This window comes from Bombina bombina, chromosome 6, assembly GCF_027579735.1.
Source record: "Bombina bombina isolate aBomBom1 chromosome 6, aBomBom1.pri, whole genome shotgun sequence".
Classification (NCBI taxonomy): Eukaryota; Metazoa; Chordata; class Amphibia; order Anura; family Bombinatoridae; genus Bombina; species Bombina bombina.
The window spans coordinates 332,125,688-332,152,564 of NC_069504.1; the positions used below are offsets into that span (position 1 = coordinate 332,125,688).

The 26,877-nt window shown below is 41.8% G+C and overlaps 1 protein-coding gene across 1 annotated transcript in view; it reads left to right on the forward strand.

The window, feature by feature from the left end:
- Positions 1-26,877, forward strand: part of SLC41A2 (solute carrier family 41 member 2) — a 577,519-nt gene that overhangs the window by 199,667 nt on the left and 350,975 nt on the right. The window contains exon 5 of the mRNA XM_053716958.1: positions 943-1,087. Within this exon, the coding sequence (XP_053572933.1) occupies positions 943-1,087 (145 nt within the window). The remainder of the gene's footprint in view (positions 1-942; positions 1,088-26,877) is intronic.

The following is a 26,877-nucleotide window of genomic DNA, read 5'->3' on the forward strand; positions in this document are numbered from 1 at the left end:
CACTAGATTTTGTCTTCCTGCTCTGATAACCACTTCTGATGGATCATTTAAAGAGACATTCCAGACAAAATTGGAATGCACATGGGTGCATTTCAGTTCTAAATAGAAGCATTTTTGCAATATACATGTATAGCTGTTACAAACGTGTATTCAAGTATGCTCCGTGCACCAGCATTTAAAACTTGCTCAGAGAGCCTAAGGTGCTTGTATCATATGGTAATGACTCAATTTGTTAATTGCTGACATAATACAAGCACCACTGGTGCTCTGAGCATCTGCAGTATTTAAAATGCTGGTGCACTGAGAATATCTAGCTATGCTTCACATGCAATTCATTTTACTTGAAGCATTTTGCCAATACATGTATATTGCAAATATGTTTCTATTTCAAAGATGTAATTCATCTATGTGCATTTAAATTTTGATCAGAATTTCTCTTTAATATCACCAGCACTCAGAATTTGCACAGGTTTATCATTCTACCGGTGATAGCCTGTAACGTAATCTAGGGCTCAACAAACCTGGGAGCCATTGGCTTCTAGAATTTTACCCCTGGCTCCTAACTTTTTGGTTTAATCTCCATCTATCTATATACAAATATCACTGTCTGGCTCCTAAATATTCTAACTGGCTCCTAAATTTTAAACAGGTTTGTCGACCACTAAAAATAAGCATTTTTGCAAACATAAATATATTGTGCCTTTTACATATGACTTTGATGTTGCTTTAAGTACTGGTTGTATGCAGGACTCCTTGCAGCTGCTCTCTGTTATGTGAAATAATGATTTATGTATCAATATAGATCTACCTAAAATTACATTTATAAATGAGCATCCTTCATGCTAAATCTGTAGGGAAGCTATTTACCTGGCCTAAAACAGGCTTTCCTATGGGTGCCATTAATCAACATGAGACTTTAATGAACCTCTTTACATCATGCAGGTTCAGGCAACAGTGGTTGGTTTTTTGGCAGCTGTTGCCGCTGTTATATTGGGATGGATTCCAGAGGGAAAATACCGCCTTGATCATGCAATCCTTTTATGTTCCAGCAGTGTGGCTACAGCTTTTATAGCATCTCTTTTACAAGGTAATATTCACTTCTTCTTTTTTTTTTTTTTCATCACACTGACAGGGTATTGCTGAGTGACATCAGATAATATATATTTTATATATATATATATATATATATATATATATATATATATATATATTGTCTATAATTTGCAGAAATATTTAATATACCCATACTCAATGAAAGAATACCAACATATGAGATTACCTTTAGGAATATACCATATTGAATAAATGTCTGCTATATTAAATAAATAGCTACATTGGTGAATTTTAAATGTTTAACTGTGTCAGAATAAAACATTTTATGGTGTAAAAATTTGTTTTTTAAATACATACTAGATAAATTGTCCTATGACTGAAATCATAGATATGAAACCATATTCTTGTATCTTATTAATTAGGGATGCACCAAAATTTCGGCAACCAAAATTTTCGGACGAAAATGGGCCTATCCCGTTTCAGCCAAAAGAGGGGCGAACCGGCCGAAAATTACTCCCCCTTAGAAATAATGAAAACATCTGGTTATGTGGACAAATGTGGTACACTGTGAGGGAGGAGGGATGCGACACAGCTTCTGCCCTTAGTGCGCTTCCAGGAGCTTGTGTCCGGACAAAACAGAGAACCGTGTCACTTCCTTTGAATGTGCATGTGTGCCGCGTCATAAATTCCTGCCCGCATGTGTCAGGGCTTTAGTCAAATTCCTGGAACCTGTTTAACATGCATGCAAGCGATTTTTAACAATTTACTATACCGCACCACGCTACACCAGGGCACTTGGGAATCACGCAACTTATATTTTTTTTTCTTTCATGTAATTGGCAAGAGTCCATGAGCTAGTGACGAATGGAATATACTATCCTACCAGGAGGGGCAAAGTTTCCCAAACCTCAAAATGCCTATAAATACACCCCTCACCACACCCACAATTCAGTTTTACAAATGTTGCCTCCTATGAAGGTGGTGAAGTAAGTTTGTGCTAAGATTTCTACGTTGATATGCGCTTCTCAGCATTTTGAAGCCCGATTTCTCTCAGAGTACAGTGAATGTCAGAGGGATGTGAAGGGAGTATCACCTTTTGAATGCAACGGTTTTATTCACGGGAGATCTATTTCATAGGTTCTCTGTTATCGGTCGTAGAGATTCATCTCCTACCTCCCTCTTCAGATCGACGATATTTACTCTCATATTCCATTACCTCTACTGATAACCGTTTCAGTACTGGTTTGGCTATCTGCTATATGTGAATGGGTGTCTTTTGGTAAGTATGTTTACATTACTTAAGACACTCTCAGCTATGGTTTGGCACTTTATGTATCTATATAAAATTCTAAATATATGTATTTTACTTATATTTGCCATGATTCAGGTTTCAGTATATTTCCTTTTGTAGACTGTTAGTTTCATATCTGGGAAATGCATTTTTTAGGAAAATTTATTTCTTACCTGGGGTTTAGTCTTTTTTTAATTGACTGTCATTTTAAATTCGCGGGCAGAATTAGGATTGCGAGGGCGTAAAATGCCAAACTATATTGGGTCATTTTTGGCGCGAGATGTTTTTTGGCGCGAAGTTACGTTCAATTACGCAAATTTGTCATTTTCGGCATCTATCGACGCCGAGTCCTTTCACAAGGTTGCGTCTTCATTGACGCGAGTGTGCCATTTCCGGATATTGTTGGCGCCAAAAAAAATTCTCTGTTTGTGCGTCATACTTGGCGTCAAATATATTCATTATTTTAAACCCCATTCCTATATGCCTCTTGCTTTTTTTCTCTATCAGAGGGCTATGCTGTTTGTATTTTTTCCCATTCCTGAAACTGCCTTATAAGGAAATTGATAATTTTGCTTTATATGTTGTTTTTTCTCTTACATTTGCAAGATGTCTCAATCTGATCCTGTCTCAGAAATCACTGTTGGTATCCTGCTGACTGATATCCATTCTACCAAAGCTAAGTACATTTGTTGTAATCTTGTGGAGATTATATCTCCAGCTGTGGTTTGTAATAAGTTGTCATGATAGACTTTTACATGCAGAGAATGTGTCCATCAGTAATAGTTCATTGCCTGTTGCTGTTCTTTTAACATCTAATGTGCAAGATATACATGTGAATTTATAAGAATTTATTGCTGATTCTATTCAGAAGGCTTTGTCTGCCATCCCGCCTTCTAATAAATTTAAAGGTCTTTTAAAACTTCTTATAAAGTTGATGAAATTTCAAATGACCGACAACATACTGAATTATCCTCCTCTGATGATGATCTATCTGATTTGGAAGATCCTTCCTCAGATATTGACACTGACAAATATACTTATTTATTTAAATGGAGTACATTCGTTCTTTGTTGAAGAAGTGTTGATTATATTGGATATTGAGGAGACTAGTCATCTTGATATTAAAACTAGTAAACATTTAAATTCTGTTTATAAACCTCCTGTGGTTATTCCAGAGGTTTTTCCAGTTCCTGATGTTATTTCTGATATGATTTCTAAGGAATGGAATAGGCCTGGTACTTCTTTTATTCCTTCTTTAAGGTTTAAAAAATGGTATCCTTTGCCAGCAGTTAGATTGGAGTTTTGGGAAAAGATCCCCAAGTTGATGGGGCTATCTCTACTCTAGCTACACGTACTATTATTCCTATGGAAGATAGTACTTCTTTTAAAGATCCTTTAGATGGGAAACTTGAATCTTATGTAAGGAAAGCTTATTTATTTTTAGGTCTTCTTCTTAGGTCTGCAATTTCTTTGGCTGATGTTGCAGCTGCTTCAACTTTTTGGTTGGGAACTTTAGCGCAACAAGTATCGGATCATGATTTGTCTAGCATTGTTAACTCTATTCAACATGCTAATAATTATATTTGTGATGCCATTTTTTGATATCATCAAAATTTATGTTAAATCTATGTCTTTAGCTATTTTAGCTAGAAGAGCTTCGTGGCTTAAATCTTGGAATGCTGATATGACTTCTAAGTCCATATTGCTATCTCTTTCTTTCCAAGGTAATAAATTATTTGGTTCACAGTTGGAATCAATAATTTCTACTGTCACTGGGGGGAAGGGAGTTTTTTGCCTCAGGATAAAGATCTAAGGGTAAATCTAAAGCTTCTATCCGTTTTCATTCTTAAATAAGGAACAGAAACCTAATTCATCCCCCAAGGAATCTGTTTCCAATTGGAAGCCTTCTTCAAATTGGAATAAATCCAAGCCATTTAAGAGATCAAAGTCAGCCCCCAAGTCCGCATGAAGGTGCGGCCCTTATTCCAGCTCAGCTGGTAGGGGGCAGATTAAGATTTCTTTTGCATGATGTACCAAGTCCATGGATTCATCCTAACTTGTGGGATATTGTCCTTTCTGACAGGAAGTAGCAAAGAGAGCACCACAGCAGAGCTGTCTATATAGCTCCCCCCTTAACTCCACCCCCAGTCATTCTCTTTGCTGGCTCTAAGCAGGAAAGAGTAAAGAGAAGAGGTGTTAAACTGTTAGTTTTATTTTATCTTCAATCCAAATCTAATTTCTCTGCAACTGACTGCTTGGAGATTGAACGATTGATTCTATCAAAGCGGGGTTTCTCTGAGTCAGTCATAAATACCTTGATTCAGGCTCGAAAGCCTGTTACCAGGAAAATTTATCATAAGATATGGTGTAAATATCTTTTTTGGTGCGAATCCAAAGGCTTCTCCTGGAGTAAAATCAGGATTCCTAGGATTTTCTCTTTTCTCCAAGAGGGATTGGAGAAAGGATTATCAGCTAGTTCCCTAAAGGGACAGTTATCTGCTCTGTCTATTTTGTTGCACAAGCGTCTGGCAGATGTTCCAGACGTTCAGGCTTTTTGTCAGGCTTTAGTTAGAATTAAGCCTGTGTTTAAACCTATTGCTTTGCCATGGAGTCTAAATTTAGTTCTTAGAGTTCTTCAGGGGGTTCCGTTTGAACCCATGCATTCCATAGATGTTAAGCTTTTATCTTGGAAAGTTTTGTTCCTAGTTGCTATCTCTTCAGCTCGAAGAGTTTCTGAACTATCTGCATTACAATGTGACTCTCCTTATCTTGTGTTCCATGCTGATAAGGTGGTTTTGCGTACCAAGCCTGGGTTCCTACCTAAAGTTGTTACTAACTGGAATATCAATCAAGAAATTGTTGTTCCTTCTCTGTGTCCTAATCCTTCTTGTAAGAAGGAACGTCTGTTGCACAACTTGGACGTGGTTCGTGCTTTGAAATTTTATTTGCAGGCAACCAAATTTTCGTCAAACATCTTCTTTGTTTGTTGTCTTTTCTGGAAAGGGTAGGGGTCAAAAGGCTACGGCGACTTCTCTTTCCTTTTGGCTGAAAAGCATCATCCGTTTGGCTTATGAGACTGCTGGACAGCAGCCTCCTGAAAGGATTACAGCTCATTCTACTAGAGGGGTAGCTTCCTCATGGGCTTTTAAAAATGATGCTTCTGTTGAACAGATTTGTAAGGCTGCGACTTGGTCGTCGCTTCATACCTTTTCAAAATTTAATAAATTTGATACTTTTGCTTCTTCGGAGGCTATTTTTGGGATAAAGGTTTTGCAAGCAGTGGTGCCTTCCGTTTAGTTTCCTGTCTTGTCCCTCCCTTCATCCGTGTCCTAAAGCTTTGGTATTGGTATCCCACAAGTAAGGATGAATCCGTGGACTTGGTACATCATGCAAAAGAAAACAAAATGCATGCTTACTTGATAAATTTCTTTCTTTTGCGATGTACCGAGTCCACGGCCCGCCCTGTCTATTCAAGACAGTATTTTTTTATGTAAACTTCAGTCACCTCTGCACCTTATAGTTTCTCCTTTTCTTTCTTGGCCTTCGGTCGAATGACTGGGGGGTGGATTTAAGGGGGGAGCTATATAGACAGCTCTGCTGTGGTGTCCTCTTTGCTACTTTCTGTCAGGAAGGACAATATCCCACAAGTTAGGATGAATCCGTGGACTCGGTACATCGCAAAAGAAAGAAATTTATCAGGTAAGCATAAATTTTGTTTTTTCAAAGATGTTTGGATCAATTCGGTCCAAAATCATTGGATTCAGAATATCGTCTCTCAGGGGTACAAAACAGGATTCAGAGTAAGACCGCCTGTGAGAAGATTTTTTCTCCCACGCATTCCAGCAAACCCAGTAAAGGCTCAGGCTTTCCTTAAGTGTGTTTCAGACCTGGGGTTATCTGGGGTAATCATGCCAGTTCTGTTTCAGGAACAGGGTCTGGGGTTTTATTCAAATCTATTCATTGTCCCAAAGAAAGAAAATCCATTCAGACCAGTTTTGGATCTAAAAATTTTGAATCGATATGTAAGAGTACCAACTTTCAAAATGGTGACTATAAGGTCTATTCTGCCTTTTGTTCAACAAGGGCATTATATGCCCACAATAGACTTACAGGATACATATCTTCATATTCCGATTCATCCAGATCGCTATCGGTTCTTGAGTTTCTCTTTTCTAGACAAGCATTAATAATTTGTTGCTCTTCCTTTTTGGCCTAGCGACAGCTCTAAGAATCTTTTCAAAGGTTCTCGGTGTCCTACTCTCTGTTATCAGAGAGCGGGGTGTTGCAGTGTTTCCTTATTTGGACGATATCTTGGTACTTGCTCAGTCTTTACGTTTTGCAGAATCTCACACAAATCAACTACTGTTTTTTCTTCGAAGACATGGTTGGAGGATCAATTTACCAAAAAGTTATTTGATTACTCAGACAAAGGTAACCTTTTTAGGTTTCCAGGTAGATTCAGTGTCCATGACTTTGTCTCTGACAGAGAATAGACGTTTGAAATTGGTTGCAGCCTGTCGAAACCTTCAGTCTCAGTCATTCCCTTCAGTAGCTTTGTGCATGGAAGTTTTAGGTCTCATGACTGCAGCATCAGACGTGACACCCTTTGCTCGTTTTCATATGAGACCTCTCCAGCTTTGTATGCTGAACCAATGGTGCAGGGATTATACAAGGATATCACAATTAATATCCTTAAATCCCAATGTTTGACTTTCTCTGACTTGGTGGTTAGATCACCATCGTATAATTCTAGGGGCCTCTTTCGTTCATCCAACCTGGACTGTGATCACAACAGATGCAAGTCTTTCAGGTTGGGGAGCTGTTTGGGGATCTCTGACAGCATAAGGGGTTTGGAAATCTCAAGAGGCGAGATTACCAATAAATATTTTGGAACTCTGTGCGATTCTCAGGTCTCTTCAGTTTTGGCCTCTGTTGAAGAGAGAACCGTTCATTTGTTTTCAGACAGACAATATCACAACTGTGACATATGTCAATCATCAGGGTGGGACTCAGTCCTCAAGCTATGAATGAAGTATCTTGGATACTTGTTTGGGCGGATTCCAGCTCCTGTCTAATTTCTGCGATTCATATCCCAGGTATAGACAATTGGGAAGCGGATTACCTTAGTTATCAGACTTTACATCTGGGAGAATGTTCTCTCCACCCAGTTGTGTTTTTTCCAGAAATAGATTTGATGGCATCTCATCTAAACATAAAACTTCCCAGGTACCTGTCCATGTCCAGGGATCCTCAGGCGGAAGCAGTGGATGCGTTGACACTTACTTGGTGTTATCAACCGGCTTATATTTTCCCGCCTCTAGTTCTTCTTCCAAGAGTGATCTCCAAAATCATCATGGAGCAATTGTTTGTGCTGCTGGTGCCTCCATCATGGCCTCGCAGTTTTTTGTATGCGGATCTTGTTCGGATGTTCAGTTGCCAACCTTGGCCACTTCCATTAAGGCCAGACTTTCTATCTCAAGGTCCGTTTTTACATCAGGATCTCAAATAATTAATTTAAAGTATGGAAATTGAACGCTTAGTGCTTAGTCATAGAGGTTTTTCTGTCTCCGTGATTAATACTATGTTGCAGGCTCGTAAATCTGTTTCTAGAAAGATTTATTTTCGAGTTTGGAAGACTTACATTTCATGGTGTTCTTCTCATAAATTCTCTTGGCATTCTTTTAGAATTCCTAGAATTTAAAGTTTCTTCAGGATGGGTTGGATAAAGGTTTGTCTGCAAGTTCCTTGAAAGGACAAATCTCTACTCTTTCTGTTTTATTTCACAGAAAGATTGCTAAACTTCCTGATATTCATTGTTTTGTGCAGGCTTTGGTTTTTATCAAGCCGGTCATTAAATCAATCTCTCCTCCTTGGAGTCTTAATTTGGTTTTGAAGGCTTTACAGGCTTCTCCGTTTGAGGCTATATATTCTTTGGACATTAAACTACTTTCTTGGAAAGTGTTGTTTCTTTTTACCATCTCTTCTGCTAGAAGAGTTTCTGAATTATCCACTCTCTCTTGTGATTCTCCTTTTCTGATTTTTTCGTCAGGATAAGGCAGTTTTGCGGGCTTCATTTAATTTCTTACCTAAGGTTGTGAATTCTAACAACATTAATAGAGAAATTGTTGTTCCTTCCTTGTGTCCTAATCCTAAGAATTCTTTGTAGAGATCTTTGCATTCTTTGAATGTGGTGAGAGCTCTAAAATATTATGTTGAAGGTACTAAAGATATCAGGAAGACTTCTAGTCTATTTGTTATCTTTTCTGGTTCTAGGAAAGGTCAGAAGGTTTCTGCCGTTTCTTTGGTTTCGTGGTTAAAGCTTTTGATTTATCAAGCCTATTTGGAGTCAGATCATGCCCCGCCTCAGAGAATTACAGCTCATTCTACTAGATCAGTTTCCACTTTCTGGACTTTGAAAATCTGATCAACTGAAGCTTCATTCTTAAAAGCTGCTACTTGGTCTTCTTTGCATACATTTACTAAATTCTACCATTTTGATGTATTTGCTTCTTCAGAAGCAGTTTTTGGTAGAAAAGTTCTTCAGGTAGCTGTTTCAGTTTTATTCTTCTGCTTTTGATTTAATTTTTTTCCTTTCATTTATGAGAATAAACTTATATTTTGGGTTGTGGATTAATTTTTCAGCGGAAAATGGCTGTTTTTATTTTTATCCCTCCCTCTCTAGTGACTCTTGCGTGGAGTTCCACATCTTGGGTATTGCTATCCCTTACATAACTAGCTCATGGACTCTTGCCAATTACATGAAAGAAAACATTATTTATCTAAGAACTTACCTGATAAATCCATTTCTCCAACATAGGTGTGTCCGGTCCACGGCGTCATCCTTACTTGTGGGATATTCTCTTCCCCAACAGGAAATGGCAAAGAGCCCAGCAAAGCTGGTCACATGATCCCTCCTAGGCTCCGCCTTCCCCAGTCATTCGACCGACGTAAAGGAGGAATATTTGCATAGGAGAAATCATATGATACCGTGGTGACTGTAGTTAGAGAAAATAAATCATCAGACCTGATTAAAAAACCAGGGCGGGCCGTGGACCGGACACACCGTTGGAGAAAGTAATTTATCAGGTAAACATAAATTCTGTTTTCTCCAACATAGGTGTGTCCGGTCCACGGCGTCATCCTTACTTGTGGGAACCAATACCAAAGCTTTAGGACACGGATGATGGGAGGGAGCAAATCAGGTCACCTAGATGGAAGGCACCACGGCTTGCAAAACCTTTCTCCCAAAAATAGCCTCAGAAGAAGCAAAAGTATCAAATTTGTAAAATTTGGTAAAAGTGTGCAGTGAAGACCAAGTCGCTGCCTTACATATCTGATCAACAGAAGCCTCGTTCTTGAAGGCCCATGTGGAAGCCACGGCCCTAGTGGAATGAGCTGTGATTCTTTCAGGAGGCTGCCGTCCGGCAGTCTCATAAGCCAATCTGATGATGCTTTTAAGCCAAAAAGAGAGAGAGGTAGAAGTTGCTTTTTGACCTCTCCTTTTACCAGAATAAACAACAAACAAGGAAGATGTTTGTCTGAAATCCTTTGTAGCCTCTAAATAGAATTTTAGAGCACGAACTACATCCAAATTGTGCAACAAACGTTCCTTCTTTGAAACTGGATTCGGACACAAAGAAGGCACGACTATCTCCTGGTTAATATTTTTGTTAGAAACAACTTTCGGAAGAAAACCAGGTTTAGTACGCAAAACCACCTTATCTGCATGGAACACCAGATAAGGAGGAGAACACTGCAGAGCAGATAACTCTGAAACTCTTCTAGCAGAAGAAATTGCAACCAAAAACAAAACTTTCCAAGATAATAACTTGATATCAACGGAATGTAGGGGTTCAAACGGAACCCCCTGAAGAACTGAAAGAACAAAATTGAGACTCCAAGGAGGAGTCAAAGGTTTGTAAACAGGCTTGATTCTAACCAGAGCCTGAACAAAAGCTTGAACATCTGGCACAGCCGCCAGCCTTTTGTGAAGTAAAACAGATAAAGCAGAAATCTGTCCCTTCAAAGAACTTGCAGATAATCCTTTCTCCAAACCTTCTTGAAGAAAGGATAGAATCTTAGGAATTTTTATCTTGTTCCATGGGAATCCTTTAGATTCACACCAACAGATATATTTTTTCCATATTTTATGGTAGATTTTTCTAGTTACAGGCTTTCTAGCCTGAACAAGAGTATCAATGACAGAATCTGAGAACCCTCGCTTTGATAAAATCAAGCGTTCAATCTCCAAGCAGTCAGTTGGAGTGAGGCCAGATTCGGATGTTCGAACGGACCTTGAACAAGAAGGTCCTGTCTCAAAGGTAGCTTCCATGGTGGAGCCGGTGACATATTCACCAGATCTGCATACCAAGTCCTGCGTGGCCACGCAGGAGCTATCAAGATCACCGATACCCTCTCCTGTTTGATCCTGGCTACCAGCCTGGGAATGAGAGGAAACGGTGGGAACACATAAGCTAGGTTGAAGCTCCAAGATGCTACTAGTGCATCCACTAGAGTCGCCTTGGGATCCCTGGATCTGGACCCGTAGCAAGGAACCTTGAAGTTCTGACGAGACGCCATCCGATCCATGTCTGGAATGCCCCACAATTGAATTATTTGGGCAAAGATTTCCGGATGGAGTTCCCACTCCCCCGGATGAAATGTCTGACGACTCAGAAAATCCGCTTCCCAATTTACTGAGCATGCACAGTTGTAATGGTCTTAGATGAATTCACGCAAAAGGAACTATGTCCATTGCCGCGACCATCAAACCTATTACTTCCATGCACTGCGCTATGGAAGGAAGAAGAACAGAATGAAGTACTTGACACGAGCTTAGAAGTTTTGATTTTCTGGCCTCTGTCAGAAAAATCCTCATTTCTAAGGAGTCTATTATTGTTCCCAAGAAGGGAACTCTTGTTGACGGAGATAGAGAACTTTTTTCTACGTTCACTTTCCACCCGTGAGATCTGAGAAAGGCCAGGACAATGTCCGTATGAGCCTTTGCTTCCAAGTAAGGTACTACTGCAATGCCCCTTGGTCTTAGCCCCGCTAGAAGGGACCCTAGTACCTTTGTGAAAATTCTTGGAGCAGTGGCTAATCCGAATGGAAGTGCCACAAACTGGTAATGCTTGTCCAGAAAGGCGAACCTTAGGAACCGATAATGTTCCTTGTGGATAGGAATATGTAGATACGCATCCTTTAAATCCACCGTGGTCATGAATTGACCTTCCTGGATGGTAGGAAGAATTGAAAAGTATGAAGGAAATGTTCAAAATTCACCAAAATTTCACCACAGTGTCTTAAAGCCTTAAAAGTATTGCACACCAAATTTGAAAGCTTTAACTCTTAAAATAACGGAACCGGAGCCGTTTTTACATTTAACCCCTATACAGTCCCTGGTATCTGCTTTGCTGAGACCCAACCAAGCCCAGAGGGGAATACGATACCAAATGACGCCTTCAATAAGCTTTTTCAGTGGATCTGAGCTCCTCACACATGCATCTGCATGCCATGCTTCTCAAAAACAACTGCGCATTAGTGGCGCGAAAATGAGGCTCTGCCTATGACTAGAAAAGGCCCCCAGTGAAAAAGGTGTCCAATACAGTGCCTGTCCGTTTTTTTAACAATTTGCCAAGATTAAAATAACTCTCCTAAGTTATAAACCATTAAACATGCTTATATAGTAATCGTTTTGGCCCAGAAAAATGTCTACCAGTCTTTAAAGCCCTTGTGAAGCCCTTGTATTCTTATATTGAAAATTAAGAAAATGGCTTACCGGATCCCATAGGGAAAATGCCAGCTTCCAGCATTACCAAGTCTTGTTAGAAATGTGTCATACCTCAAGCAGCCAAAGTCTGCTCACTGTTTCCCCCAACTGAAGTTAATTCCTCTCAACAGTCCTGTGTGGAAACAGCCATCGATTTTAGTAACGGTTGCTAAAATTATTTTCCGCTTACAAACAGAAATCTTCATCTCTTTTCTGTTTCAGAGTAAATAGTACATACCAGCACTATTTTAAAATAACAAACTCTTGATTGAAGAATAAAAACTACATTTAAACACCAAAAAACTCTGAGCCATCTCCGTGGAGATGTTGCCTGTGCAACGGCAAAGAGAATGACTGGGGAAGGCGGAGCCTAGGAGGGATCATGTGACCAGCTTTGCTGGGCTCTTTGCCATTTCCTGTTGGGGAAGAGAATATCCCACAAGTAAGGATGACGCCGTGGACCGGACACACCGTTGGAGAAAGTAATTTATCAGGTAAACATAAATTCTGTTTTCTTTCATATTGGCAAGAGTCCATGAGGCCCACCCTTTTTATGGTGGTTATGATTTTTTTGTATAAAGCACAATTATTTCCAAATTCCTTTGTTGATGCTTTATTACTCCTTTCTTTATCACCCCACTACTTGGCTATTCGTTAAACTGAATTGTGGGTGTGGTGAGGGGTGTATTTATAGGCATTTTGAGGTTTGGGAAACTTTGCCCCTCCTGGTAGGATTGTATATCCCATACGTCACTAGCTCATGGACTCTTTCCAATATGAAAGAAATTAATTTATCAGGTAAGTTCTTAAATAATTTATGTTTTTTTCTGATTGGGAAGGCGAAGGGTGGACTTCTTAGCCATGGCATTTCCCTAAGTTACATACAAAATATATGGCATTTCTCGTCCATGGTTTTTAACATGTGATGCTGCATTCATTTCTCCTGTTAAGTGTGGTCAGTCCACGGGTCATCATTACTTCTGGGATATTAACTCCTCCCCAACAGGAAGTGCAAGAGGATCACCCAGCAGAGCTGCTATATAGCTCCACCCCTCTACGTCACACCCAGTCATTCTCTTGCACCCAACTAATAGATAGGATGTGTGAGAGGACTGTGGTGATTATACTTAGTTTTATACCTTCAATCAAAAGTTTGTTATTTTAAAACAGCACCGGAGTGTGTTGTTCCTTCTCAGGTAGAATTTGAAGAAGAATCTACCTGAGTTTTTGTATGATTTTAGCCGGCGTAGTTAAAATCATCTTGCTGTTCTCGGCCATCTGAGGAGTGAGGTAAACTTCAGATCAGGGGACAGCGGGCAGGTTAACCTGCAAAGAGGTATGTAGCAGCATATTATTTTCTGAGTATGGAATTGACTGAGAAAATACTGCCATACCGATATAATGTGAGCTCAGCCTTAAATGCAGTAGTAGCAACTGGTATCAGGCTGTCATGTATGTATATTTACACTTCAGTATTCTGGGGAATGGCACTTCACTGGGATAATACTGTATGCATAAGACTTTAGCCTAACTTGCAGTGGGATCGACTAGCAACAGGCTTTCTAATGACATTTCATTTATTTGATGTTAAACGTTTTTGCTGGCATGTTAAAATCGTTTAATTATCTGAGGTACTGGGTGAAAAATTGGGCACTGTTTTTTTCTACTTGGCGGTCGTTTTATTTAATTTAAGACAGTTTACTGATCTCCCTCACTGTTGTGTGTGAGGGGGAGGGGCCTATTTTGGCGCTTTTGCTACGCATCAGAAAATTCAGTCACAAGTCTGTTTTCTTCCCTGCATGATCCGGTTCGTCTCTTCAGAGCTCAGGGGTCTTCAAAAGTTAGTTTGAGGGAGGTAATCACTCACAGCAGACCTGTGAGATTGTGCTTTGACTGTGATAAAAAACGTTTATATTCTGTACATTTTTTCTGCTATTCAGGGTTAGTTATCCATTGCTAATGGGGGCAATCCTTTGCTAAAATTGTGTTTTACCGGAAAGAATTTGATGTTATAGTTTCTCCGGTTTATTATTACTCAACTGTCATAACTTTTTTTCTGTACTTCTTAAAGGCACAGTACGTTTTTCATATTATTTGTAAATTGCTTTGAAAAGTATTTCCAAGTTGCTAGTTTAATTGCTAGTGTGTTAAACATGTCTGACTCAGAGGAATATCTCTGTGCTATATGTGCTAAAGCCAAAGTGGAGCCCAATAGAAATTTATGTACTAATTGCATTGATGCTACTTTAAATAAAAGTCAATCTGTACAAATTGAACATCATTCACCTAACAACGAGGGGAGAGTTATGCCGACTAACTCGCCTCGCGTGTCAGTACCTGCATCTCCCGCTCGGGAGGTGCGTGATATTGTAGCGCCGAGTACATCAGGGCGGCCATTACAAATCACATTACAGGATATGGCTAATGTTATGACTGAAGTTTTGTCTAAATTACCAGAACTTAGAGGTAAGCGTGATCACTCTGGGGTGAGAACAGAGTGCGCTGTTAATAATAGGGCCATGTCTGATACTGCGTCACAGTATGCAGAACATGAGGACGGAGAGCTTCAATCTGCAGGTGACGGTTCTGATCCCAATAGAATGGATTCAGACATTTCTAATTTTAAGTTTAAACTCGAAAACCTCCGTGTACTGTTAGGGGAGGTATTAGCAAAAGCTTACGGCTAAGAATTCCGGATTCGCCATTCAGGCACGCAGAGCACTGTGGCTAAAATCCTGGTCAGCTGACGTTACTTCTAAATCTAAATTACTTAACATACCTTTGAAAGGGCAGACCTTATTCGGGCCCGGTTTGAAAGAAATTATCGCTGACATTACAGGAGGTAAAGGCCATGCCCTGCCTCAAGACAGAGCCAAACCTAAGGCTAGACAGTCTAATTTTCGTTCCTTTCGTAATTTCAAGGCAGGAGCAGCATCAACTTCCTCTGCTCCAAAACAGGAAGGAGCTGTTGCTCGCTACAGACAAGGCTGGAGACCTAACCAGTCCTGGAACAAGGGCAAGCAGGCCAGAAAACCTGCTGCTGCCCCTAAGACAGCATGAATCGAGGGCCCCCGATCCGGGAACGGATCTAGTGGGGGGCAGACTTTCTCTCTTCGCCCAGGCTTGGGCAAGAGATGTCCAGGATCCCTGGGCGTCAGAGATCATATCTCAGGGATATCTTCTGGACTTCAAATCCTCTCCCCCAAAAGGGAGATTTCATCTGTCAAGGTTGTCAACAAACCAATTAAAGAAAGAGGCGTTTCTACGCTGTGTACAAGATCTTTTACTAATGGGAGTGATCCATCCGGTTCCGCGGTCGGAACATGGACAGGGGTTTTACTCAAATCTGTTTGTGGTTCCCAAAAAAGAGGGAACCTTCAGGCTAATCTTGGATTTAAAGATCCTAAACAAATTCCTAAGAGTTCCATCGTTCAAAATGGAAACTATTCGGACAATCCTACCCATGATCCAAAAGGGTCAGTACATGACCACAGTGGATTTAAAGGATGCTTACCTTCACATACCGATTCACAAAGATCATTTCCGGTATCTAAGGTTTGCCTTCCTAGACAGGCATTACCAGTTTGTAGCTCTTCCATTCGGATTGGCTACGGCTCCAAGAATCTTCACAAAGGTTCTGAGTGCTCTTCTGGCGGTACTAGGACCGCGAGGAATTTCGGTAGCTCCGTACCTAGACGACATTCTGATACAAGCTTCAAGCTTTCAAACTGCCAAGTCTCATACAGAGTTAGTACTGGCATTTCTAAGGTCGCATGGATGGAAGGTGAACGAAAAGAAGAGTTCTCTCTTTCCACTCACAAGAGTTCCCTTCTTAGGGACTCTTATAGATTCTGTAGAAATGAAGATCTACCTGACAGAAGACAGGTTAACAAAGCTTCAAAATGCATGCCGTGTCCTTCATTCCATTCAACACCCGTCAGTGGCTCAATGCATGGAGGTGATCGGCTTATTGGTAGCGGCAATGGACATAGTACCCTTTGCACGCCTACATCTCAGACCGCTGCAATTGTGCATGCTAAGTCAGTGGAATGGGGATTACTCAGATTTGTCCCCTACTCTGAATCTGGATCAAGAGACCAGAAATTCTCTTCTATGGTGGCTTTCTCGGCCGCATCTGTCCAGGGGGATGCCATTCAGCAGGCCAGATTGGACAATTGTAACAACAGACGCCAGCCTACTAGGCTGGGGCGCTGTCTGGAATTCTCTGAAGGCTCAGGGATCATGGACTCAGGAGGAGAGTCTCCTGCCAATAAACATTCTGGAATTGAGAGCAGTTCTCAATGCCCTCCTGGCTTGGCCCCAGTTGACAACTCGGGGGTTCATCAGGTTTCAGTCGGACAACATCACGACTGTAGCTTACATCAACCATCAAGGAGGGACAAGAAGCTCCCTAGCGATGATGGAAGTATCAAAGATAATTCGCTGGGCAGAGTCTCACTCTTGCCACCTGTCAGCAATCCACATCCCGGGAGTGGAGAACTGGGAGGCGGATTTCCTAAGTCGTCAGACTTTTCATCCGGGGGAGTGGGAACTTCATCCGGAGGTCTTTGCCCAAATACTTCGACGTTGGGGCAAACCAGAGATAGATCTCATGGTGTCTCGACAGAACGCCAAGCTTCCTTGTTACGGGTCCAGATCCAGGGATCCGGGAGCGGTCCTGATAGATGCCTTGACAGCACCTTGGACCTTCGGGATGGCTTATGTGTTTCCACCCTTCCCGTTGCTTCCTCGATTGATTGCCAGAATCAAACAGGAGAGAGCATCGGTGATTCTAATAGCGCCTGCGTGGCCACGCAGGACTTGGTATGCAGATCTAGTGGACATGTCATCCTGTCCACTCTGGTCTCTGCCTCTGAGACAGGACCTTCTGATCCAGGGTCCCTTCAAACATCAAAATCTAATTTCTCTGAAGCTGACTGCTTGGAAATTGAACGCTTGATTTTATCAAAACGGGGTTTTTCTGAGTCAGTAATTGATACCTTAATACAGGCTAGGAAGCCTGTTACCAGAAAGATTTACCATAAAATATGGCGTAAATACTTATATTGGTGCGAATCCAAAAGTTACTCATGGAGTAAGGTTAGGATTCCTAGGATATTGTCTTTTCTACAAGAAGGTTTAGAAAAGGGTTTATCCGCTAGTTCCTTAAAGGGACAGATTTCAGCTCTGTCCATTCTTTTACACAAACGTCTGTCAGAGGTTCCAGACGTTCAGGCTTTTTTTCAGGCTTTGGCCAGGATTAAGCCTGTGTTTAAAACTGTTGCTCCACCATGGAGTTTGAACTTAGTTCTTAATGTTTTACAGGGTGTTCCGTTTGAACCCCTTCATTCCATTGATATCAAATTGTTATCTTGGAAAGTTCTGTTTTTAATGGCTATTTCCTCGGCTCGAAGAGTCTCTGAGTTATCTGCCTTACATTGTGATTCTCCTTATCTGATTTTTCATTCAGACAAGGTAGTTCTGCGTACTAAACCTGGGTTCTTACCTAAGGTGGTCACTAACAGGAACATCAATCAAGAGATTGTTGTTCCATCTTTGTGTCCTAATCCTTCTTCGAAGAAGGAACGTCTTCTACACAATCTAGATGTAGTCCGTGCCCTGAAATTTTATCTACAGGCAACTAAGGATTTTCGACAAACGTCTTCCCTGTTTGTCGTTTATTCTGGTCAGAGGAGAGGTCAAAAAGCTTCTGCTACCTCTCTCTCTTTTTGGCTTCGTAGCATAATACGTTTAGCTTATGAGACTGCTGGACAGCAGCCTCCTGAAAGAATTACAGCTCATTCTACTAGAGCTGTGGCTTCCACTTGGGCCTTTAAGAATGAGGCTTCTGTTGAACAGATTTGCAAGGCTGCAACTTGGTCTTCTCTTCATACTTTTTCCAAATTTTACAAATTTGACACTTTTGCTTCTTCGGAGGCTGTTTTTGGGAGAAAGGTTCTTCAGGCAGTGGTTCCTTCCGTATAAAGAGCCTGCCTGTCCCTCCCGTCATCCGTGTACTTTGGCTTTGGTATTGGTATCCCAGAAGTAATGATGACCCGTGGACTGACCACACTTAACAGGAGAAAACATAATTTATGCTTACCTGATAAATTCCTTTCTCCTGTAGTGTGGTCAGTCCACGGCCCGCCCTGTTTTTTATGGCAGGTCTAAATTTTTAAATTATACTCCAGTCACCACTGCACCCTTTGGCTTCTCCTTTCTCGTTGGTTCTCGGTCGAATGACTGGGTGTGACGTAGAGGGGAGGAGCTATATAGCAGCTCTGCTGGGTGATCCTCTTGCACTTCCTGTTGGGGAGGAGTTAATATCCCAGAAGTAATGATGACCCGTGGACTGACCACACTACAGGAGAAAGGAATTTATCAGGTAAGCATAAATTATGTTTTTTATAAAAATGTGACATGTTTCTATAATAGCACTGTTATTTAAAGTGAAAGTAAATTATTCCTCATTGCAATATATCATAATAATATATAGGTGAAATATAACATTTTCGCATGTTTTTTTTCCGTTTACTTCAATCTAATCGTTTATATTTCTATTATTTATTTCCCTACCGTTCTTGGCTTTACTCCTCCCACCCTCCTCTTCCTGGATTTTGTATTCATAACGTATAGAGCGGTCCCACCCGCTCTACACATAGGCTTGAAAGCTCGTTCACGATTTTGTGATCTATTGCGCATGCGCTAATCGGCGATCGGCGTACAAATGCGCATGCGAACTTTCTCATCCCCTATTGAAAACGCGCATGCGTCAAACTGTTTGGCTAGAACGCTGAAAATCTTGGCAGCAAATGATCGTCAGGAATGCGCATGCGCGAATTGTGAACGCGCGACTGACATCACGTGCTTATATTGCACTCCGCGCATTCGATGCAAGCAGGCTGTGACGTAGCTTTCTGGCCGCCGATCGGCCAGAAAGTCAATTGGTAACTGCAAAAAACGTGACCAGGAAATAAACTGACTCATCTGCAACGGGCTGAATTGAAGATGCCAAAAATATGCGGTTAAATGCGGCGAAAAGGGTATTTATGTACACAATTAAAAAATATCATGAATGAAAGTGCTGTTGTTTTTTAAGGATTTATGTAAATCTGCAGAGCTGAAGAGCTAAGTTTACTTTCACTTTAAGTCAGTATGAATGAGGAGTGTCATATTTATTGCACAAATTGTCAATATTGTTTAAAAAAAAATGAATGAGGTGTCGTATTTGATGCAAAAAGTGGAAGAGTGTCATAAAGAAATTAAGGGTGTCATATTGTAATTTGTATGTTAAAAGAATTAATGAGGGGGTGCCTTACTGACTTAAGAAATTAATTAGGGGTGTCATATTGTAATTTTGTATGTAAAAAAAAATAAATCAATGAGGGGGTGCCATACTGACTTAAGAAATGACTGAGGGGTGTCATTCTAAATTAAGAAATGCTTGAGGGTGTCATATATTGATGGTAAATACTGACTTAAGAACTAGGTGTATCATACCAAATATAAATGCAAAATCAAATGAGGGTAGCATATTTATTGCAAACAAATGAATGAGTGGTGTCATACTGGCCTAAATAAATGAGTGGTATTATATTGCTTAAGAAATATGTCACATTTTTATAAAAATGAATGAAGTGTCACATGATAAAAACCATGGACGAGAAATGCCATATATCTTGTTTGTAACTTAGGGAATGCCATTGCTATTGTAAAACCAAGCAATGGGCTGTTTCACTAAGCCCAGAGTCCACCCTTCGCATCCCAATCAGAAAAAAAGTTGTGTGGTTCCCAAGTGCCCCTGTGTAGCGTGAAGCGGTATAGCAATCATTAACAATCACACACGTGTGTTATATCCAGTACCAGTTATGTGTAGAAGACAAGGTTGGCTGTAGCTCTGAGCGATCATGCCGATAATTATTAGATGACAAAAGTAATGAGTCACATAATGATCAACAAAAAACAATTGGATATATTTAGGTCTGCTGTCTAGCATAAAAAAAAAAAAAAAGACTGCATTCTAAACAGAGGCAAGGGTACAAGGATATATACTAGGGAAAAAAAAGAAAAATAAATAACAAATAAACCTGCAGCCTTCTCTTGGAGTTGACATGTTTAGCAGACACACGCAAGTGCTACTAACAGACCAGCTGGGTAACTTAGGATGCTTTCCATTCTGCACCATTAGGTACAGTAAATTAAATATCTAGCACAGCAGAGCAACATCTGTTTCGGTGCTAGTGCCAAACAAACAAGACAATTAAAGAATACCTTAAACTATTTTAAAATCATTTTGGAAAAAGTCATTTTCGGTTTTTGGCCAAGGGCATGCTGAATTTTTGGTTTCGGTCCACAATTTTCATTTTGGTGCATCCCTATTATTAATGAATTAATTCAAATAAAAATAAAATATATATATATATATATATATATATATATATTATACAGTAAATAATAATGAAGTTAAATATATGTATATATCTATGGTAATATTGGTTCCAACAAAATTCTATTGCAGGTATGTATGGAATATAGAGAGATGCTCAAAAATGCAATTTTATACCAGGATATTAAATGCTACGATTCCATGAAGAGCAAATAATTAAGAATATTATTACTTATTAATATGGCTATATGATTAATCACATCAGACTGCTACTTACAGACAATATTATGATATAAAATAGTAGGAAATATATATCATGTGTGTGTGTGTGTGTATATATATATATATATATATATATGTATGTATTTGTGTATATATATATATGTGTATATATGTATGTGTGTGTATGTGTGTATATATGTATATATATATATATATATATATATATATATATATATATATATACATACATACATACATACATACATACATACATACATACATACATACATACATACATACATACATACATACATACAGAGAAAATCCAGCGCTCTCTTACAAGCTCTCAGCTAAGATTTAAAAGCAAAAATGGAATGGTTAGTTACCACATCTGGCCAAATGGGACAAGCCCAGGGACCTCGTCAAGGTCCTTTCCAATACCTGGGACACACAATGCAAGCTTTCAAATCCAAACAAACTTGGAACAAGGGAAGGGTGCACAGGCATATGTAATCACCCTAGACATACACAAAACCAGGAAGGGAACTGCACTCTCATACCGGACCGGGTACACATCCCATGACCCTGCAACATGCTCAGCCCTGGGTGCCACTGGCACTCACAGGAAGCTGTGCTGTCCCCAGAGTCACAGGCAGTTAACCCCAGTCAGGTCTGGGTGCAAGAACCATAGGGAAAATTACAAAACAAATTAATACAACACACAGAGAAAACCCAGCACTTACAAGCTATCAGCTAAGATTTAAAAGCAAAAATGGAAAGGTTAGTTACCGCATCTGGCCAAATGGGACAAGCCCAGGTACCTCGTCAAGGTCCTTTCCAATACCTGGGACCCTAAAACATGCAACACAATGTAAGCTTTCAAATCCAAACAAACTGGGAACAAGGGAAGGGTGCACAGGCATGTGTAATCACCCTAGACATATAACTAACCTTTCCATTTTTTCAAAATAACAACCTTTTTCTTCAGTCATTTGTCTGCTATTGAAAAGCATTGAGAAGCAGTGCATTGATTAAAATAGCCAGTAGGTGGAGCTGTCCGCTTGTGTTGCAGCAAAGATATGCAAGCCAAGCAAGCTAAAATTAATCAGTTTATCCAGACCTGAGCTATCGAGCAGCTTGCAAAGGAACAAGATCTTCCTGTTTATAAATCATTCCAGATTGGAATGCATAGAAAGAACTGTTTGCAGAAAAATGCAAGGAAAGTCTGTGTTGTGTGATTATTTTATTAGGTTTATAATGCTGTTTAGCAAATGTTTTTGTTCATTTAACGTAGTTTAATTATATATTCTGTATTGTGTGATTATTTTATTAGGTTTATAATGTTGTTTAGCATTTAAATTCTTCATTTTAAAGCTTTAAAAATAATGTATTAGGTGTTACTTATGCCAATTTTGAGAGGGGCCTGGAACCTAACTCCCTCACTTCCCTTTGACTTACATTATAAACTGGGTTTCAATTTACAACGGTTTCAATTTACAACCATTCCTTCTGGAACCTAACCCCGGCGTAAACTGAGGGCTACCTCTGTGTATGTATGTATGTATGTATGTATGTACATATATATATATATATGTATAGATATATATAGATATATATAGATATATATATATATAGATAGATATTGTATAAATATATATATATATATATCCCTGTAATTGAGAAACAGAATATTTTAATGTACATGTCTCATTCCTATTCCTTTTGTTGTTCCCCCGATGGGCTAAAACCAGTACTACAGCCAAAAGGTTTGGATGTTAGGAGTGGCATTTCCAGTAGCCAATGAGAGATAAGCTCAGACTTAAAGGGCGTACCCAGAGAATTTTATTCGGTGATTTATTAATAAAGGTGAAACTAGTCAGACAAAAAGACTATGCAAAGAAGGGAAAAGAAAAAAAAACACACTTTGGTTTGGAGCCTGACTTGAAATAACTCTCTGTTGAAAATAGAGAAATACCTCTGTGTTTGTGATACCCTGTTTGCAAAAATACCTTCAACGTATGACTTTGGAAAAGCTTTGGTTAGAAAAGCTGAAACTCTCTTATTGGTATCTGGTAATGTATGTGCGTTTAATTTATTTTATATATTAAACTAGTCGATAAGCCTGCCCAAAGGGCAGTCTAATTTTTGTTTAAGCTACAGATGTAGAAACAACCTATTTTGTAACTCATCTTTTATATAAATAAGTGGGAAAGCCTGCCCAGAGGGCAGTATTTTGTGGTGACGGAACAACCCTGCCATTTTTAGAAGGGCGGTCTATTGTGGTGACGGAACCACCCTGCCATTTTCAGAATCCACCTGGATGCAGCTTACGCTGCATCCAGGTGGATTCAAACAAATGGCAGGGTGGTGAAAGAATCCACCTGGATGCAGCGTAAGCTGCATCCAGGTGGATTCTTTCACCACCCTGCCATCCAAGTGGATACTTTCACCACCCCTTTTGCTCTCTCTCCCCCCTCTCTTTTGCGCTCTCTCCCCCTTCTCGGTTGCTCTCCCCCCTTCTTTTTTGCTCTCTCTCCCCCCTTCTCTTTTGCTCTCTCTCTCCCCCCTTCTATTTTGCTCTCTCTCTCCCCCCTTCTCTTTTGCTCTCTCTCTCTCCCCCCTTCTCTTTTGCCCTCTTTCCCCCCTTGTCTTTTGCTCTCTCTCCCCCCGATCTCTTTTGCTCTCTCTCCCCCCGATCTCTTTTGCTCTCTCTCTCCCCCCTCTCTTTTGCGCTCTCTCTCCCCCCCTCTCTTTTGCGCTCTCCCCCTTCTCTTTTGCTCGCTCTCTCTCCCCCTTCTCTTTTGCTCTCTCTCTCTCCCCCTTCTCTTTTGCTCTCTCTCTCTCCCCCTTCTCTTTTGCTCTCTCTCTCTCCCCCCTCTCTTTTGCTCTCTCTCTCCCCCCTCTCTTTTGCTCTCTCCCCCCTCTCTTTTGCTCTCTCCCCCCTCTCTTTTGCTCTCTCCCCCCCCCCCTTTTGCTCTCTCCCCCTCCCCTCTTTTACTCTCTCTCTCTCCCCTCTCTTTTGCTCTCTCTCCCCCTCTCTTTTGCTCTCTCTCTCCCCCTCTCTTTTGCTCTCTCTCTCCCCCTCTCTTTTGCTCTCTCTCTCCCCTCTCTTTTGCTCTCTCTCTCCCCCTCTCTTTTGCTCTCTCTCTCCCCCTCTCTTTTGCTCTCTCTCTCCCCCCTCTCTTTTGCTCTCTCTCTCCCCCCTCTCTTTTGCTCTCTCTCTCCCCCCTCTCTTTTGCTCTCTCTCTCCCCCCTCTTTTGCTCTCTCTCTCCCCCCTCTCTTTTGCGCTCTCCCCCCTCTCTTTTGCGCTCTCCCCCCTCTCTTTTGCTCTCTCTCCCCCCCTTCTCTTTTGCTCTCTCTCCCCCCCCTTCTCTTTTGCTCTCTTTCTCCCCTCTCTTTTTCTCTCTCTCCAGCTCTCATTTGCTCTCTCTCTCCCCCCTCTCTTTTGCGCTCTCTTTCTACCTCTCTTTTGCTCTCTCTCTCCCCCCTCTCTTTTGCTCTCTCTCTCCCCGCTCTCTTTTGCTCTCTCTCCAGCTCTCATTTGCTCTCTCTCTCTTACCCCTCTTTTGCTCTCTCCCCCCTTTTCTTTTGCTCTCTCCCCCCTTCTCTTTTGCTCTCTCCCCCCTTCTCTTTTGCTCTCTCCCCCCTTCTCTTTTGCTCTCTCCCCCCTTCTCTTTTGCTCTCTCCCCCTTTTCTCTTTTGCTCTCTCCCCCCTTCTCTTTTGCTCTCTCTCCCCCCTTCTCTTTTGCTCTCTTTCTCCCCTATCTTTTTCTCTCTCTCCAGCTCTCTTTTGCTCTCCCTCTCCCCCTCTCTTTTGCTATCTCCCCCCTCTCTTTTGCACTCTCTCTCCTTACTTTTGCTCTCCCTCTCCCCTCTCTTTTGCGCTCTCTCTCCCCTCTCTTTTGCGCTCTCTCTCTCTCTCCCCTCTCTTTTGCGCTCTCTCTCTCTCTCCCCTCTCTTTTGCGCTCTCTCTCCCCTCTCTTTTGCGCTCTCTCTCCCCTCTCTTTTGCGCTCTCTTTCTCCCTCTCTTTTGCTCTCTCTCTCCCCCCTCTCTTTTGCTCTCTCTCTCCCCTCTCTCTTTTGCTCTCTCTCCAGCTCTCATTTGCTCTCTCTCTCCCCCCTTTTCTTTTGCTCTCTCCCCCTTCTCTTTTGCTCTCTCCCCCCTTCTCTTTTGCTCTCTCCCCCTTTTCTCTTTTGCTCTCTCCCCCCTTCTCTTTTGCTCTCTCTCCCCCCTTCTCTTTTGCTCTCTCTCCCCCCTTCTCTTTTGCTCTCTTTCTCCCCTATCTTTTTCTCTCTCTCCAGCTCTCATTTGCTCTCCCTCTCCCCCTCTCTTTTGCTCTCCCTCTCCCCCTCTCTTTTGCTATCTCCCCCCTCTCTTTTGCGCTCTCTCTCTTTTGCGCTCTCTCTCCTCTCTTTTGCTCTCCCTCTCCCCTCTCTTTTGCGCTCTCTCTCTCCCCTCTCTTTTGCGCTCTCTCTCTCCCCTCTCTTTTGCGCTCTCTCTCTCTCCCCTCTCTTTTGCGCTCTCTCTCTCCGCCCCTCTTTTGTGCTCTCTCTCCCCCTCTCTTTTGCGCTCTCTCTCCCCCTCTCTTTTGCGCTCTCTCTCCCCCTCTCTTTTGCTCTCTCTCTCCCCCCTCTCTTTTGCGCTCTCCCCCCTCTCTTTTGCGCTCTCCCCCCCTCTCTTTTGCTCTCTCTCCCCCCTTCTCTTTTGCTCTCTCTCCCCCCCTTCTCTTTTGCTCTCTTTCTCCCCTCTCTTTTTCTCTCTCTCCAGCTCTCATTTGCTCTCTCTCTCCCCCCTCTCTTTTGCGCTCTCTTTCTACCTCTCTTTTGCTCTCTCTCTCCCCCCTCTCTTTTGCTCTCTCTCTCCCCGCTCTCTTTTGCTCTCTCTCCAGCTCTCATTTGCTCTCTCTCTCTTACCCCTCTTTTGCTCTCTCCCCCCTTTTCTTTTGCTCTCTCCCCCCTTCTCTTTTGCTCTCTCCCCCCTTCTCTTTTGCTCTCTCCCCCCTTCTCTTTTGCTCTCTCCCCCCTTCTCTTTTGCTCTCTCCCCCCTTCTCTTTTGCTCTCTCCCCCTTTTCTCTTTTGCTCTCTCCCCCCTTCTCTTTTGCTCTCTCTCCCCCCTTCTCTTTTGCTCTCTTTCTCCCCTATCTTTTTCTCTCTCTCCAGCTCTCTTTTGCTCTCCCTCTCCCCCTCTCTTTTGCTATCTCCCCCCTCTCTTTTGCGCTCTCTCTCCTTACTTTTGCTCTCCCTCTCCCCTCTCTTTTGCGCTCTCTCTCCCCTCTCTTTTGCTCTCTCTCTCCCCTCTCTTTTGCGCTCTCTCTCTCTCCCCTCTCTTTTGCGCTCTCTCTCCCCTCTCTTTTGCGCTCTCTCTCCCCTCTCTTTTGCGCTCTCTTTCTCCCTCTCTTTTGCTCTCTCTCTCCCCCCTCTCTTTTGCTCTCTCTCTCCCCTCTCTCTTTTGCTCTCTCTCCAGCTCTCATTTGCTCTCTCTCTCCCCCCTTTTCTTTTGCTCTCTCCCCCTTCTCTTTTGCTCTCTCCCCCCTTCTCTTTTGCTCTCTCCCCCTTTTCTCTTTTGCTCTCTCCCCCCTTCTCTTTTGCTCTCTCTCCCCCCTTCTCTTTTGCTCTCTCTCCCCCCTTCTCTTTTGCTCTCTTTCTCCCCTATCTTTTTCTCTCTCTCCAGCTCTCATTTGCTCTCCCTCTCCCCCTCTCTTTTGCTCTCCCTCTCCCCCTCTCTTTTGCTATCTCCCCCCTCTCTTTTGCGCTCTCTCTCTTTTGCGCTCTCTCTCCACTCTTTTGCTCTCCCTCTCCCCTCTCTTTTGCGCTCTCTCTCTCTCTCCCCTCTCTTTTGCGCTCTCTCTCTCCCCTCTCTTTTGCGCTCTCTCTCTCCCCTCTCTTTTGCGCTCTCTCTCTCCCCTCTCTTTTGCGCTCTCTCTCTCTCCCCTCTCTTTTGCGCTCTCTCTCTCTCCGCCCCTCTTTTGTGCTCTCTCTCCCCCTCTCTTTTGCGCTCTCTCTCCCCCTCTCTTTTGCGCTCTCTCTCCCCCTCTCTTTTGCGCTCTCTCTCCCCCTCTCTTTTGTGCTCTCTCTCCCCCTCTCTTTTGCGCTCTCTCTCTCTCTCCCCCTCTCTTTTGCGCTCTCTCTCCCCCTCTCTTTTGCGCTCTCTCTCC